Source organism: Silurus meridionalis, chromosome 13 (assembly GCF_014805685.1).
Source record: "Silurus meridionalis isolate SWU-2019-XX chromosome 13, ASM1480568v1, whole genome shotgun sequence".
In the NCBI taxonomy this organism is placed as follows: domain Eukaryota; kingdom Metazoa; phylum Chordata; class Actinopteri; order Siluriformes; family Siluridae; genus Silurus; species Silurus meridionalis.
Genome location: NC_060896.1, coordinates 25,227,379 through 25,241,113, shown reverse-complemented (window position 1 = coordinate 25,241,113; position 13,735 = coordinate 25,227,379). Strand labels below are relative to the sequence as shown.

The following is a 13,735-nucleotide window of genomic DNA, read 5'->3' as shown; positions in this document are numbered from 1 at the left end:
AGTTCACAAATGCAGTTACAAGCATGTGTGACAAAGCCTGTTATAAAACATAAGCCTAAGATACCATAAAGCAAGTGTACATTATATTTACATGATTAATATCTTGAAAGCAGAATTTTTTAGAATAATAATAATAATAATAAAAAATTATATATATATATATATATATATATATATATATATATATATATATATATATATATATATATATATATATATATATAAAACAAATGAATAGTATTTATATAATAATTATTGTTATTATTATTATTATTATTATTTTCCTATAACAGCAAACCCTTAAATGCTTTTCCTTACACAATATTAAGCATGTTTCATGTAAATAAATAAATAAATAAATGCATGACCACCAACAACAATACTACTTTTACTAATTATTATTATTGTTGTTGTTGTTGTTGTTGCTGTTGCTGTTGTTGTTGTTGTTGTTGTTGTTGTTGTTGTTGCTGTCATCATTTATTTTCTTTTATGTATTTATTTTTCCCCCTAAAACAGCACATCCTGAAGCGTCTTCTTCCTTTTGGAGTTCTTTTATAGCTCCTGGATCTTCAAACAAATTCCAAGCATTTATTTAAAAAAATAAAAGTGCAAATAAATTGTGCTTGTAGTTGCACTGAATGTGGCACATTAATGAAATAAGTCAGTTCCTCTTATGACTTACTTTATACTAGCTACATATAATCACACCTTCACCAGCTTTCTTTTCTCTTTCTTAAAATGAATGAGACAAAACCACAACCTATCTTTTACTATAAAATCTAAAACCTTTTTTATTTTTATTATTATTATTATTGGCGATACCAAAAGTCAAATATTATATTATACCGATTGCATCTTTATAGATTGTTAGGACCTTTACTATTTTTTGTGCAGAAATAGAGTTGAATCTTTAAAAAATATAACCCAATATGAGATTATATATTTATATATACACAGTATATATATATATATATATATATATATATATATATATATATATATATATATATATATATATATATATATATATATATATATAAATCTAATAATGCATTGTAGGTAGGTTCTCTGAGTTGATAAAGCCTTATACAACCACTAGATGGCAGTGTCCACAAAACCTGGACAAAAAAGTGACAGATTTTGGATAGAGCTCTGCTGATAGCGTCAGTGTATTTCTTATGACAACACTTTTGCTAGTGTTATAAGTGAAATACTTTTATTTATTTTATTTTTAAACAAGCATGAAAATCCAGTCATTCATGACATTATGACATTTAACAATACAATGTACTACATAAAAAACTCTGGAACCACAATTCTTTGTGAAATTTTAGATCTAATGATCTTTAGGTGCTTAAGAAATTAGTTGAAAAATGTTGTTTTCTTTTTACTCACTTCTTGGAAGTCTTCTCAAAAAATAAAAATAAAAATAGGAAGCTACTATACAAGGACTACTGAGTGCTCTGGATGTCCTTGGTTTAATGTTTATAAAGTCAAACACACCCTCCACACCCTCCACACCCTCCACGGTATCTCAAGTCTGTTTAAGAAGATCATGGAGAATCACATATCTTCTCCCATGAGAAGGGGCTGTAAAAAGAGTCCTGCAGTTCCCAGAATGCACACCAGGATAAACACCCACAAGAAGATTCTGTCAATCACCATGGCCACGTATTTCCAGTCATCCTGGACCTTGAACAGGTGAAGCGAAACAGCAGACACGAATTACAAAAATCTCCTCAGCATGGGGAGATCAGCAGAGCAAAGAGGATTTCATCCTCACACTCACAAAATGGATACAGAAGCATTAAGTAAAGTGTGATTTTCATATTAAAGAAGCAAATTCTGCTGGATGACTGGATTTTATTTATTCGATTCGAACTGATTTTCATCACAGTACATTAACAGAAAGGGGATTGAAAATATTTTAGGATGATTTGTGTAAATTGTCAGCTTCTCTATAAAACTCTTGTTTATCGCCTCTCAAAGGACACATAAGATAAATCAGAGGAAGTAAATGGAGACTGGGATCCAGATCGTTTTTTTTTTCTTTCTTCGATGTTTCAAGTAATATGATGTAAAGGTATAAGATTATCAAGATGATGATATGAATAATAAAAAAAAGGGTTTAAAAAAACCAACAGGACTCTAGAATATTTGCAGCATATTGCTTTATGACCAATGCTGGTTGTAAAGATCACAGAAATGAAGGGCTTTTACTATTAATTAAGGTTACAAAATCAAATGTCCACCAAATAATGTGATTTATCACTATTTTACTTTCATGTAGATAGATAGATAGATAGATAGATAGATAGATAGATAGATAGATAGACAGACAGACAGACAGACAGACAGACAGACAGACAGACAGACAGACAGACAGACAGACAGACAGACAGGTAGATATAGATAATGTGATTTAGCACTATTTTACTCTTATGTAGATAGATAGATAGATAGATAGATAGATAGATAGATAGATAGATAGACAGACAGACAGACAGACAGACAGACAGACAGACAGACAGACAGATATAGATAATGTGATTTATCACTATTTTACTCTTATGTAGATAGATAGATAGATAGATAGATAGATAGATAGATAGATAGATAGATAGATAGATAGATAGATAGATAGATAGATAGATAGATGATAAACTGTAAATCCCTGGTGCTTCTCCTAGGCTTACACTATATTCAGAGTTAGTACATTAGTAGCTAATACACACCTTCTGAAATGCTTCAAATGCATTACGTTGTTAGTTGTAGGCCTAAGCCTGAATAATAATGTGTAAGTTTTTAGGATCAGCTCTTTATGTGTGTATAAATCTACTGGAGGTTGCTTTTATTTGACAATCAAACGCATGAAAAAACATCTTACCTCTTTGGCTTCATTTTGCAGCTTCATATTCTCTGCAATGTACTTAACGCTCTCGATAGCGTCTTGAACTTCTGGTGACAGTGTGCAGAGAGTCAAAAGTCCCCCATCCAAAGAATCAGAGCTCGAACAAGGGCTGCTTCCTCCTGCTCCACTTCCTACTATTATGGCTGCTCCACTAATTGCGCCCGAAGTACCCACTCCTGCCACTCCAGTTCCATCTGTGGGTAGTTTAGTAGAGAGCTGCCTCATGCAGCAGGTACATCTCCCATCTCTGCATAAGAAACTTGAGGTCGCCTTAACAGCTTCACTCAGGGTGTTGAGTTCGGTACTGAGCAAAAGCGGAGTGCGCCGAGAAAGGCTTCCTGGTAGGCCATGCTGCTTGTTCATATGTTGGGGAAAGGTATTGGGAGGATGGAGAGAACATGATCGATGAGAAGCTCTGAAACTTTTGTGCTTTCCTGGACCTCGCTCAGGCCTGGTCATGAACATAATTCTGGGAAGGAGGCTAAGGAATACATGACGCACCCAACGTGGCATGGAATGGGTCTTAGGTGTTCGGTAATGCACATTAAGCACAAAAACGGTGATGACTATGGAAAGTGTGACAAAGATCATGGTGAAGAGGAGGTACTCACCAATTAGTGGAATTACCAGAGAGGTAGAAGGAATAGTTTCAGTGATGACCAAGAGGAAGACAGTGAGGGAGAGGAGAACTGAGATGCAAAGTGTCACCTTTTCCCCACAGTCTGATGGAAGATAGAATACGAGAACAGTTAAGAATGAGATGAGCAGGCAAGGGATGATCATGTTAATGGTGTAGAAAAGGGGCAGACGACGGATGTAGAGCGAGTAAGTAATATCCGTGTAGATCTCCTCGCAACAGTTGTATTTAATGTCATGCTTGTAGCCTGGCGCATCAATAATCATCCACTCTCCGCTCTCCCAGAAATCCTTCAGGTTGATTGTGGAACCAATAAGTACCAAGTCAATCTTGGCCTTGTCGTAAGTCCACGAGCCGAACTTCATGGTGCAGTTCTGGTAGTCGAAGGGAAAGTAGGTGACATCAATCTTGCATGAGCTTTTGAAAATGGCAGGAGGAATCCATGTGACATCTCCATTGTAGCGAAGAAGAGCTTTGGTTTTATCATCCACCTGGAAGTCTCCCACTGCACTGTGGATCAGAAATAAATACAGGTCAACCAAAAACATTCTGAACTTTAAAACTTTGATATGGCCTTCGAATTATATAAAATTTTACCCAAAAGAAAGAAAAAAAATCTTGTTTTGACATTACTTGTTATATAACACAATGTCTGGCTTCCAGATCCTGTTAGAAGGAACACGGATGAACTCCACACCTCCAAAATCTTTGGGATTCCACCTCAATTTGTAGTCATTCCATATCTGTGGAAAATGCAAATATTACAATTGTTAAGTTTTGCTTTTCCAGGTGAGGGTTTCCTAAGGTTTCTTTAAAATGTACTTACCCCCTTCATGACAACTGATACTTGATCTAAGTCAAAGGTGCCCACACTTTTTGTGTAATAATGTATTAAATTATGTTTTGTATATCATAAACAAAAATATCATAAACAAAAATAATGTATTGTTTTATTTATTATTATTAATGAATTATTATGTATTTATTATTATTAATTAATTTATTATTATTATTATTATTATATTCAAATTAAAGTTTCACTGGTTCCATTTATATCTAGGGTTAGGGTTAGGGTTAGGGTTAGGGACATGAACCTGGTCCGGTTCCCCCCTTTTTTTACTCTGCTCATATTTAGCATGATGGACCAAATCAAAGGTCACTATGAGCCAACTTTGGCCAGTTTGTGCATCTCTGACCTCAAACATTACATACAGTATGAACATAAATGCAATATTCAAAGTTTGATTGATTACGATTCCACAGACTGATACAGGCCCCTGTGGAAGTCGGTACAATAGAAACAGTAACACATTAGATGTAGTATATTACTTATAAAACCCGTGATTTGAATTATAGCTGGAACATTAATTAAATAAATTAAATGATTTGAATAGACTGGAAAGTGTGCATTTATACAACTAATGTACAGGAAGTTCATTTGATCAATATTCGTAAACAACTGCAACCATTGTAAGATGCAGTCAAAGCTGAATACGTAGTGAGACAGCAATGGTAAAATTTTCCTTAATGTTTTATGTAGCTAAATGCATGATTTTTGTGTCTCATTCATGGTGAATATGGTGAATTTATATGTATTTAATATTGTGACCTTTTTATGGTGAATATGGTCATTTCAATAGAGGTGCAAGATACATTTGTTAAATTGGAAAAGTTTTAATGAAATACAAAATATGACAAAAACATATACACTTATTTATATACTCTTGTTTCACTTTATTATTTACCTCCACTTTGTACATTAAAATCATGTAACACATGATCTAGATCACACAGTCACACAAAAGTCTTAGAAGGTCATAGCTGTGGTTAAGGCATTGAACTTTGGGTCCAAATATTTTGAGTCAAACCAAGTTGTCACTTCTGGACCTCTAAACAAGGATCTTAACCCTAAAGCTGCTGAGTTGTATGAATAAAATAAATGTATGTAGCTTTTGATAAGGGCGTCTTCCAAATTTAATAAATATAAGGCTACAGTAATATCGTGTTCTGTTAAGCTAAAATATCAAGAAGATGTTTATGGAGTCATTTGTTTTATCAGTATCGAACTCCTTTTGCTTACAGCACCCGAAGGTCGTTTTAAGGTTATGGCTCACATGTACAACACTAATTATAAGTCAGCACACACGGATCAATGACAGGACAGCACATTTGTCCTTCTGTAGTTATTTTGTGTGATATCTCAGACTTTGACCTCTTTGTCTCTCTTTGGGTTGACAGACAGACAGACAGACTCTGTACTTGAATAGAGGATAATAGATAATAAGACACAGATAAAGATAAATGGTTTATAATGGTTCTAATTGATTAGCAGTCTAAGATGGCAGACGACAGAATATTTGCATGCTACTCTTTCCTTATCCTCTCTAACCTACTTTCCTTTCAGTTGAATGCAATATAATGGCATTCATTTGTTCGTTAGTTCATTCGTTCAATCAGCATTTGTTTCTTGTTTACAGAATCACAAGAGGGATTGTGTTTTACTGTCTTTCATTTCATTGTATAAAAGCACACTGTCTTCTTGTTTTATGGTCCGTTTTATGAGCGGTCAAGGTGTACTACTTGACATTCAGACATGCAGACATGCAGACATGTTTTCCCTAGAGCCCTAGAATTCCAATATTTTGGAAGAAAAACCAGCAAGATTGCTTCCACGTTTAGATGTGTGGATGAGTCGTGGAATAAACAGAGTAAACACAAGCATTCTCTTTTCAGCATTTGGACAGTTACAACTCAGCTTTCTTCCATGATCTCCATATTTAACCAATTAAAGTTGATACAAGGTGATCCTAAAACTATTTTTTTAATTATTTCCAATTTAAAGCAAAATATTCCATGCTGGTGGTGGTGTGATAGCCATGTCTGAGTTTATTAGTTTTCAGTAATGCCACGTAAATCGAGGTCTGTTCAATTCCTCTGAGGTCACATCCGTTTGCCAACAATTACATCTTTAATTTGTTAAAGAATGGCACAATAGCCACGTTTACACTTTTCTTTTAAATCATTCACATTGAAAGATTCAGTGGATTGTTTACATGAGACATTATCTAATCCGATATGGTGCTTACATGTGCTGGTGCTTTCAATCCAAATGACTTTGTGCCATGTGCACTTTAACCTATGTCCTGTTTGCCATCTTTTAGCAAAAAGCTTATATATATATATATATATATATATATATATATATATATATATATATATATATATATATATATATATATATATATATATATATATATATATATATATATATATATATATATATATATATATATATATATATAAATAAAATTAGATGCTTTTGCTCATGATACATATATTCGTGTACCAGTGTGCTTTTCGACATTCTACTACCAATACCAATACTTCGTTACTGTACTGAAGTGAAGGTTGTGTGTACTTTTGCTACCTCTGATTCTCACTGTGCGTCATCCATTACATATGTTCTGTGTGTGCTAACATGCTAAACAAAACAAAATGCAATACAATAAGCAGCTGTACAATTATAAGACTTACGTGTCTTAGCCAAAGATTTGTCTCCATAATCTGGTTAACTTCATCCTGTGGAAACAGAAAGAAAAGGCTCTCAGAAAAATCAGTTCAGTTCATCTTTATTTATTTAAAAAAAAAAATAAAAAAAACAATTTGGTTTCAGCATACAAGAAAATCACAAAAGACAACTCAAATACACCGTACAAACAACTCTGTGTTTTTCCTAAGAGGTATTTATCTTAAATTAAAATAAAAAATAATAATTATTGTCTAAACCTATTTCTTTTATTGATAGGAGTTCTATACCGAATGCTAGAAGGAAAGAGGTGAAACTCATCATACACAGGGTGAGAATCATCTATCAAAATGCTCTGGGCTTTACCCAAAACCTGTCTATGCTATGACTGGGCCAAATTCTGCTTCTCATCTGCTTCCTTTCCTTCCCGAAATTTAATTTTACTTCTCTGGTTTACAATCCTCTCAAAACAATTTTAGTTTTTCACTTTTAGAGAATGAAATCAGCACATCAATGAAAAAGATAATAGTGACTAATATAGGGTATGTAGAGCATGCACATCAAAATTGTATCTACATTAAATCACTGGAATAAAAGACAATTTGTTATCCAAGACAAAACCCAATGCATCGAACAATACCATTAATGCTTATACAATATTGGTGCTGCTGCATAAATGGTTAATACATTTAATATTCAGCAATCAAAAGCAAAATTGTTTGCTAACAATTTGCACTATCCCCAAGCTCAGTTATGTGTTTGAGATGTTATATGATAAATGATATCTGTAATAAAAAAAAACTACAAGGGATATGGACCCTTGCTCATGGAGTGTGAGTAAGTATCAGCGAGCATGATGAGTAAGCAGAAAAGAAGTGTGTGAGTGTGTTTCAGTGCTCTGTTCTAAGTGTAACCGTTTCTCTTTACACTTCTTTCACTATTCTTTGCTGGTGAATATTTTTGTTTACAAGAGCAGCCTGCTTTGATTGGATTAAATGTAAAATATGTCCAGATCAGTGTTTTTTTATTCTCAGCTCATTTGCACAGCAACAGACTGAACAAGATGCTTATTTAATATATTATCAGCGAGTAAAGTTATTATTAGAGCATGAAAACAAACTGATAGAAGAATAGAATAGCTTTTATTGGTCACATATACATTACAGCACAGTGAAATTCGTTCATCACATATCCCAGCTTGCTCAAAAGCTTGGGTCAGAGCGCAGGGTCAGCCATGATACGGCTCCCCTGGAGCACAGAGGGTTAAGGGCCTTGCTCAAGGGCCCAAGAGTGGCAGCTTGGTGATGCCGGTGCTTGAACCCTCTGACCTTGCGATCAGTAACTCAGAGCCTTAACCACTGAGCTACTACTCCCACTGATACCAGTTTTGGGATTGGTACATCTCAAAAATGGTAAGAAAAAAGAAGCTACCATAAGCAGCCAGATTCCAGACATCAGTCTGAAAAGAACGAGTTGTGTTCTCCATATCTCACAGATGGTCTGGATCGTGTTGGAGTGAGCAGAACTGAAGACCACCTGAGTCCTCTTTGCCTGTAGGCACTAAACTCGGCACACCAGGAGCTTTGGGTTGTTTGTGCAATACGCCTGCTTCACATGATCGCTGCTGCCATAGAGAGGCTATGGCTCAGATCTGAGACAAGACGACGTCAGAGAAAAACATGCATATCGAGGAAAATATAAATCCCTGCTACTTTCCCTGTATCCCTTATTTACACTTCCATCTGTTCACACATGCATGCCATCACGAAAATCCTCAATCATGGGAAATTTTCATTTATATTTGTTATATTGTTTATACAAAGGATTTTTTAAATTATTATAATTAAATATTTTACTTTAAAATGCAAACTAACAGTCTGGTTCAATAGGAAGCAACAAAGGTTTAATGCATCATTGTTAGTTATAATGTGCTTTCGACACCATTGACTCCTACACCCTCTTGGGAAAACGTCTTCATTCCATCTTTGTCCAGTTGAAAACATCAGGCTTCTAGTAGAGGAAGTATTGAATATAAATAGACTTGTATTCATTATGTTTAATGATGGGGTAGTTACAGATACTTCACTGTATTTGACCATATTTTACAAAATAAATACAAACCCGGTAAAGAATTAAAAAAAAATAATAATACTCATTCATCAGAAAGTGCCTGCCATGACATTTCGCCTAACTAGCTCACGGAAATAGTTTGTGATGTGTCCAGCGTTGCATCATCATTTAAACCCACATTCTGTGTGCTAAGCACAAATAATTCACCAAAGGCATGTTTTTTACTCGCTCTTACCTCGAGTTTGCAAAAACAGCCGATTATCTTTCTCATAAGACTACAAGTACTGTACAGAGATGTTTGAATGCCATTTTCAAAGAATATATTTATACTTAACACTCTTAATAATTAGATGCTGGCCTGAAATGGAGTTAAGTATAAACAAACTCACACACAGTGACAAATGAATTTGATTGATGCATTGATTGGCAGACAGATAGATGAATAGATTTATAGATAAACAGAATATCAGACACAAAAGGACAGTTGAGAATTGGCCATAAAAGCCAGTTTCCTGATGGAGATGTGAGAGAATAAATGAGCTCTGAGAAAAGCTGAGGAAATTCCTTCCTGTCTTCCCATGGCTCAATCTCACGCCCATTGACTGTGTCAGATGCGCTGATTTCCAGCCAAAGTATTGAGAACACTGACAGCATGCACTCAGACATTAAAGCTGCCAGAATAATTTAAGGGAAAATGCAACGATGATGCAGTCTGGGGACGGAATCTGTAACCATTAAACTAATTTCAGAATTATTTGAGTGGGTGAACAGGAAAACCTTAAACACTCTGAGCACATCGATCATCACACACACACACACACACACACACACCAATATATATATATATATATATATATCACATGTACATAACTAAATTCATTATTTTGCTTCCATTTTACATAGTTGTCAGCACTGATTGTGTTTCTATTTAGCCTGATGAGCACATTCTGCCAGATGAGGTCTTCACTGAATGATTCGTTTTAGCGACAGCCTCTTTCCGTTCACTTCACTAAATCCATGACCGTGCAAATGAGGCTATAAAACACACTTACAGTCTCACAATCTGGATGTAAAAAAAAATCTGAATAAAAATCTGCCTAATCAGGCACTTACCACTTTCACAAGCTGGGACATGGACACTTCAAATTGGACTATGACTGGGTCAGAGACATTCTCAACTGGTCTGATGTACTGGTTATAGTTGGCAAAGATGCCAGAAAAGAGTCGATGCTCAGCCTCAGAACACGTTCCACCTGCAAAAAGGTTTTTAATTGCATTTTTGCCATTTTACTGTTGATTTAATACACGTTTCTTAGAATCTACTGCTGGGAAATACATTTGTTCCTTTGTTCCCCATTTTGCCAAATCTGTTTATGTGTAAAGCAAATGAATGTAACAAACACTCTTTCAGTAATTCACAATAGTTATTTACAAGACCATAGAAATGTTTTTTAAATCAGAAAGCTCACAATCAAGCACTGGTTTTTACTCTTTACTACATTTAAGTGACAAACTAACAAGAACTGCCTCATGTATGCATGAAAATATTTAATAGACAAACATATTTTTGACAGAGTTTTTACATTTTTCATCATATTGAGCAACAAGTAGCACAGCCTTGTGGATATTTCTGATAGAAAGCGTGTCGATCCCCATACTCACTGTGGAAAAGGATATTAAAAAGGAGAAAGTAGCACACAGGGGTGACAAGGAAGAGCGTAGTGTTCATGATGAAATCCCAAACAAGTCCTTGTAGGTTAATCCATGAATCTTTTTGAGAAGAGATGAGAGAGAGAAAGGAGGAAGGACATCGGTGGGATGTGCAGTAAAGAGAAAGAGAGAGAGAGTGAGAGAGAGAGTTGGGGAAAGGGAAAGGGGGAAGGAGGAGTGAGAGAAAGAGAGAGAGAAAGGGGAGTGCATTTGTAATCATGGACAGAGAAGAAAATGTGGACTTGTGCAATTTCAGATTTGTGTTCTGATAAAGGTATTGACTTGTTTGTGTGCTCATTTAGATTGAATGTGTCTAATTAGTAAGTCTAATAAGAACTTCAATAAAAATAAAAAATAAATAAGAAATACATTATTGTATAATGTATTGCAGTTTAAAAAAAATTGGAAAAAAACCTGAAATAATAATTTTATAGCAAACTTGCTTTTTAACCAAATCTTTTCATTTTAGTGTCTCTTATAATTCAGACTTCAGAAATAAAGCTCTTAATCTTCGGTATAAATCTATATTATGTCCACTTGATCATCCATGGATACCAAAGCGTATATGACCTGTGTACAGTCTCCAGTATGGGAATAAACAATAAAATAACATAAAGACAACAAAAACAATATGCAGCTCCTATTAAACCGCTGTTGGGGTAAGAAACTATTTAGCGAATATCAACTGTTAGATAGAAACATTACCTTTATATTGCAATAGGACAAAATTACAAGCAGAAATTAACATCAAGACTGTAAAATCTTTATTTGTGTTATATTACTGCATGTTTTAAACATTGTTGGGATTCAACAACTGTCCCTGAATCGGCTTTCTGTGTTCAATTGTTCACTAAAAATGCTGGGGAAAAAAGGCTTATTGGATAAATAAATAGTATTTATTACCTAAACAGTATTTATTGTCTACATAAGTCTGAGACTGAGATTGGGTAAATTTTATTGCTCCAATGTTGGAAGGCTGGACAACACTGTATAACAATAATACCAAAAGTCACTGTATGAGTGACCACAAAGTCATGGCCATGAATTATTATGTTCTGGCCACAAGATACCAAAAGTCATGGCAATTTTTGGTTATGGCATTTAACCGACAGTCTCATCCACAGAAATTGATGATGCTAAGGGCCTTGCTCAGGGGCCCAGGCGTGGTACCTTTGTGTGGCTGGGATTTGAACTGATGACCTTTGGATCCAAAACCCTGAGCCTTAACCAATACCCTACCATCTTCATGACAATGAAATGAAATGAAACCTCAGCCCATGGCTTAATAAGTTATAGAATGTCAAATTTAACATAAGGCTTCAAGTAGTATATATAAAAATAGAGTTTATTTCTTGTAGAAAGAGGAAGTCTTTGGTCTTGGAAACAATGGCGCTTAGTGATTGGTCATTGGAAACAAGAGTAATCAGTGAAATCTCGAATGGTCAGACTTGATACAGTGGCGAGAGAGAGAGAGAGAGAGAGAGAGAGAGAGAGAGAGAGAAAGATTTCCTCCAATCAGCTAAAAAATGAGGTGTTATTGCCTCCTCTTTTCATGAGCTTGGACTTTTTATCTAGCCAGGTACACTTATGCTGAATGTTCATTTCTGTGAAAGTCAACGACCCTAGCTCAACTTATATGAGGTCTAATAAATAAGAACAAATTGAGCCTTGCTACATATAGAATGAAGGATGTGACAGCTTGTGATATTGAAGTCCTGTCCTGTAGCTTACTATGTGTAAATAAGAGGATTCTTTTTAGAAGCCTTCCAAAGCATTTAATGGTCTGTTCTTCTTGCGAAAACACATTTATAGTCATTTAAAAGATGCAGCAACCTTAATTTTATGATGTAAAAGAATGTATAGTGAGAAACAAAGATAGGAAGCTGAAGCGTATATTATATACTGTGTCAGCACAATATTGTAGGAGAATCTCATTCTGGAAAACTAGTACAGCATAGTTTTCCATGTTTTATACTTGTGTCCAGCAGAGGGCATGCAGCTTAAAAGCATACAGTACACGTGTTTAAGTTCTTTTGATTGCTTTGATCCACTTTTTTTAGGGGGTGGCCTTAATAATCCAAAACATATATTTTCGAGATCTTTTGTTCACCAAACTATAAGTGCATGCTAATCTCTTTTTCAATTAAACCATAATAAGCATAATAAATAATGAAAGAAGGGGTGCCAAACTCATTAGCTAAGTACACAATGGTAAATAGGCTGACGTGGGTTTGTATTAAACATGCATAACGTTATTAAAGGCAGACTGGGGAGATTTATGAGGACAAAAAAAGGACAGCATTTCAAGTGAATTTTAATTTTTGTATCTTTAAAGGCTTTATCCTCATAAGGGTCAGGGTGGGTCTGGAGCTTATCCTGGCCATCAGAGTCCATCGTTTAAACCTATGGTCAATTTCAAATCACCAGTTTTGTACAGGAGTAAAAATGAAGTATTCAGGATTGGACCCTAGACCCTGAAGTTGTGAGACAGTAATTCTGGTCTAAAAGTATCTTTTAAGGTATAAAAAGATACTAGTGTATGTTTTCATTATTGGTGTTCACATCACATTAAAATGTATTGTTTTTGATCTATATACATGAAACCATTTGCACTAGCCAGTCACTGATGATCATTTAAAAATTACACAGATTAATGTGAAGTAGTAAGTACTTAGTGACCATTTCTTTTGAGCTCGGAGTGTAAAGTAATTTATCCTGCTGTCACTCAGTGACTACTGTTATCAGGTGCTTAGACAGAGTAACACATCTATTAGTATTGAATGAAAACGGAGCTTCGCCAACTGATCCTGTCACGAATCATTAGCACTGATTGAGTCATGGGAATGTGTAATGAATTCTTTATGCTAGCATTACTGTTTTG

At 34.9% G+C, this 13,735-nt stretch overlaps 1 protein-coding gene across 1 annotated transcript; it reads right to left on the bottom strand.

Moving 5' to 3' along the window:
• Window positions 1-1,213: 1,213 nt before the first annotated feature.
• chrna3 (cholinergic receptor, nicotinic, alpha 3) lies at window positions 1,214-10,962 on the bottom strand. The gene is made up of 6 exons (XM_046865362.1): window positions 10,807-10,962; window positions 10,258-10,397; window positions 7,083-7,127; window positions 4,182-4,291; window positions 2,888-4,058; window positions 1,214-1,692 (listed from the first exon to the last, which is right to left on the bottom strand). The coding sequence occupies exons 1-6, from the start codon at window positions 10,871-10,873 to the stop codon at window positions 1,564-1,566; spliced, it is 1,662 nt and encodes a 553-aa protein (XP_046721318.1). The 5' UTR covers window positions 10,874-10,962; the 3' UTR covers window positions 1,214-1,563.
• Between the last annotated feature and the right edge of the window lie 2,773 nt (window positions 10,963-13,735).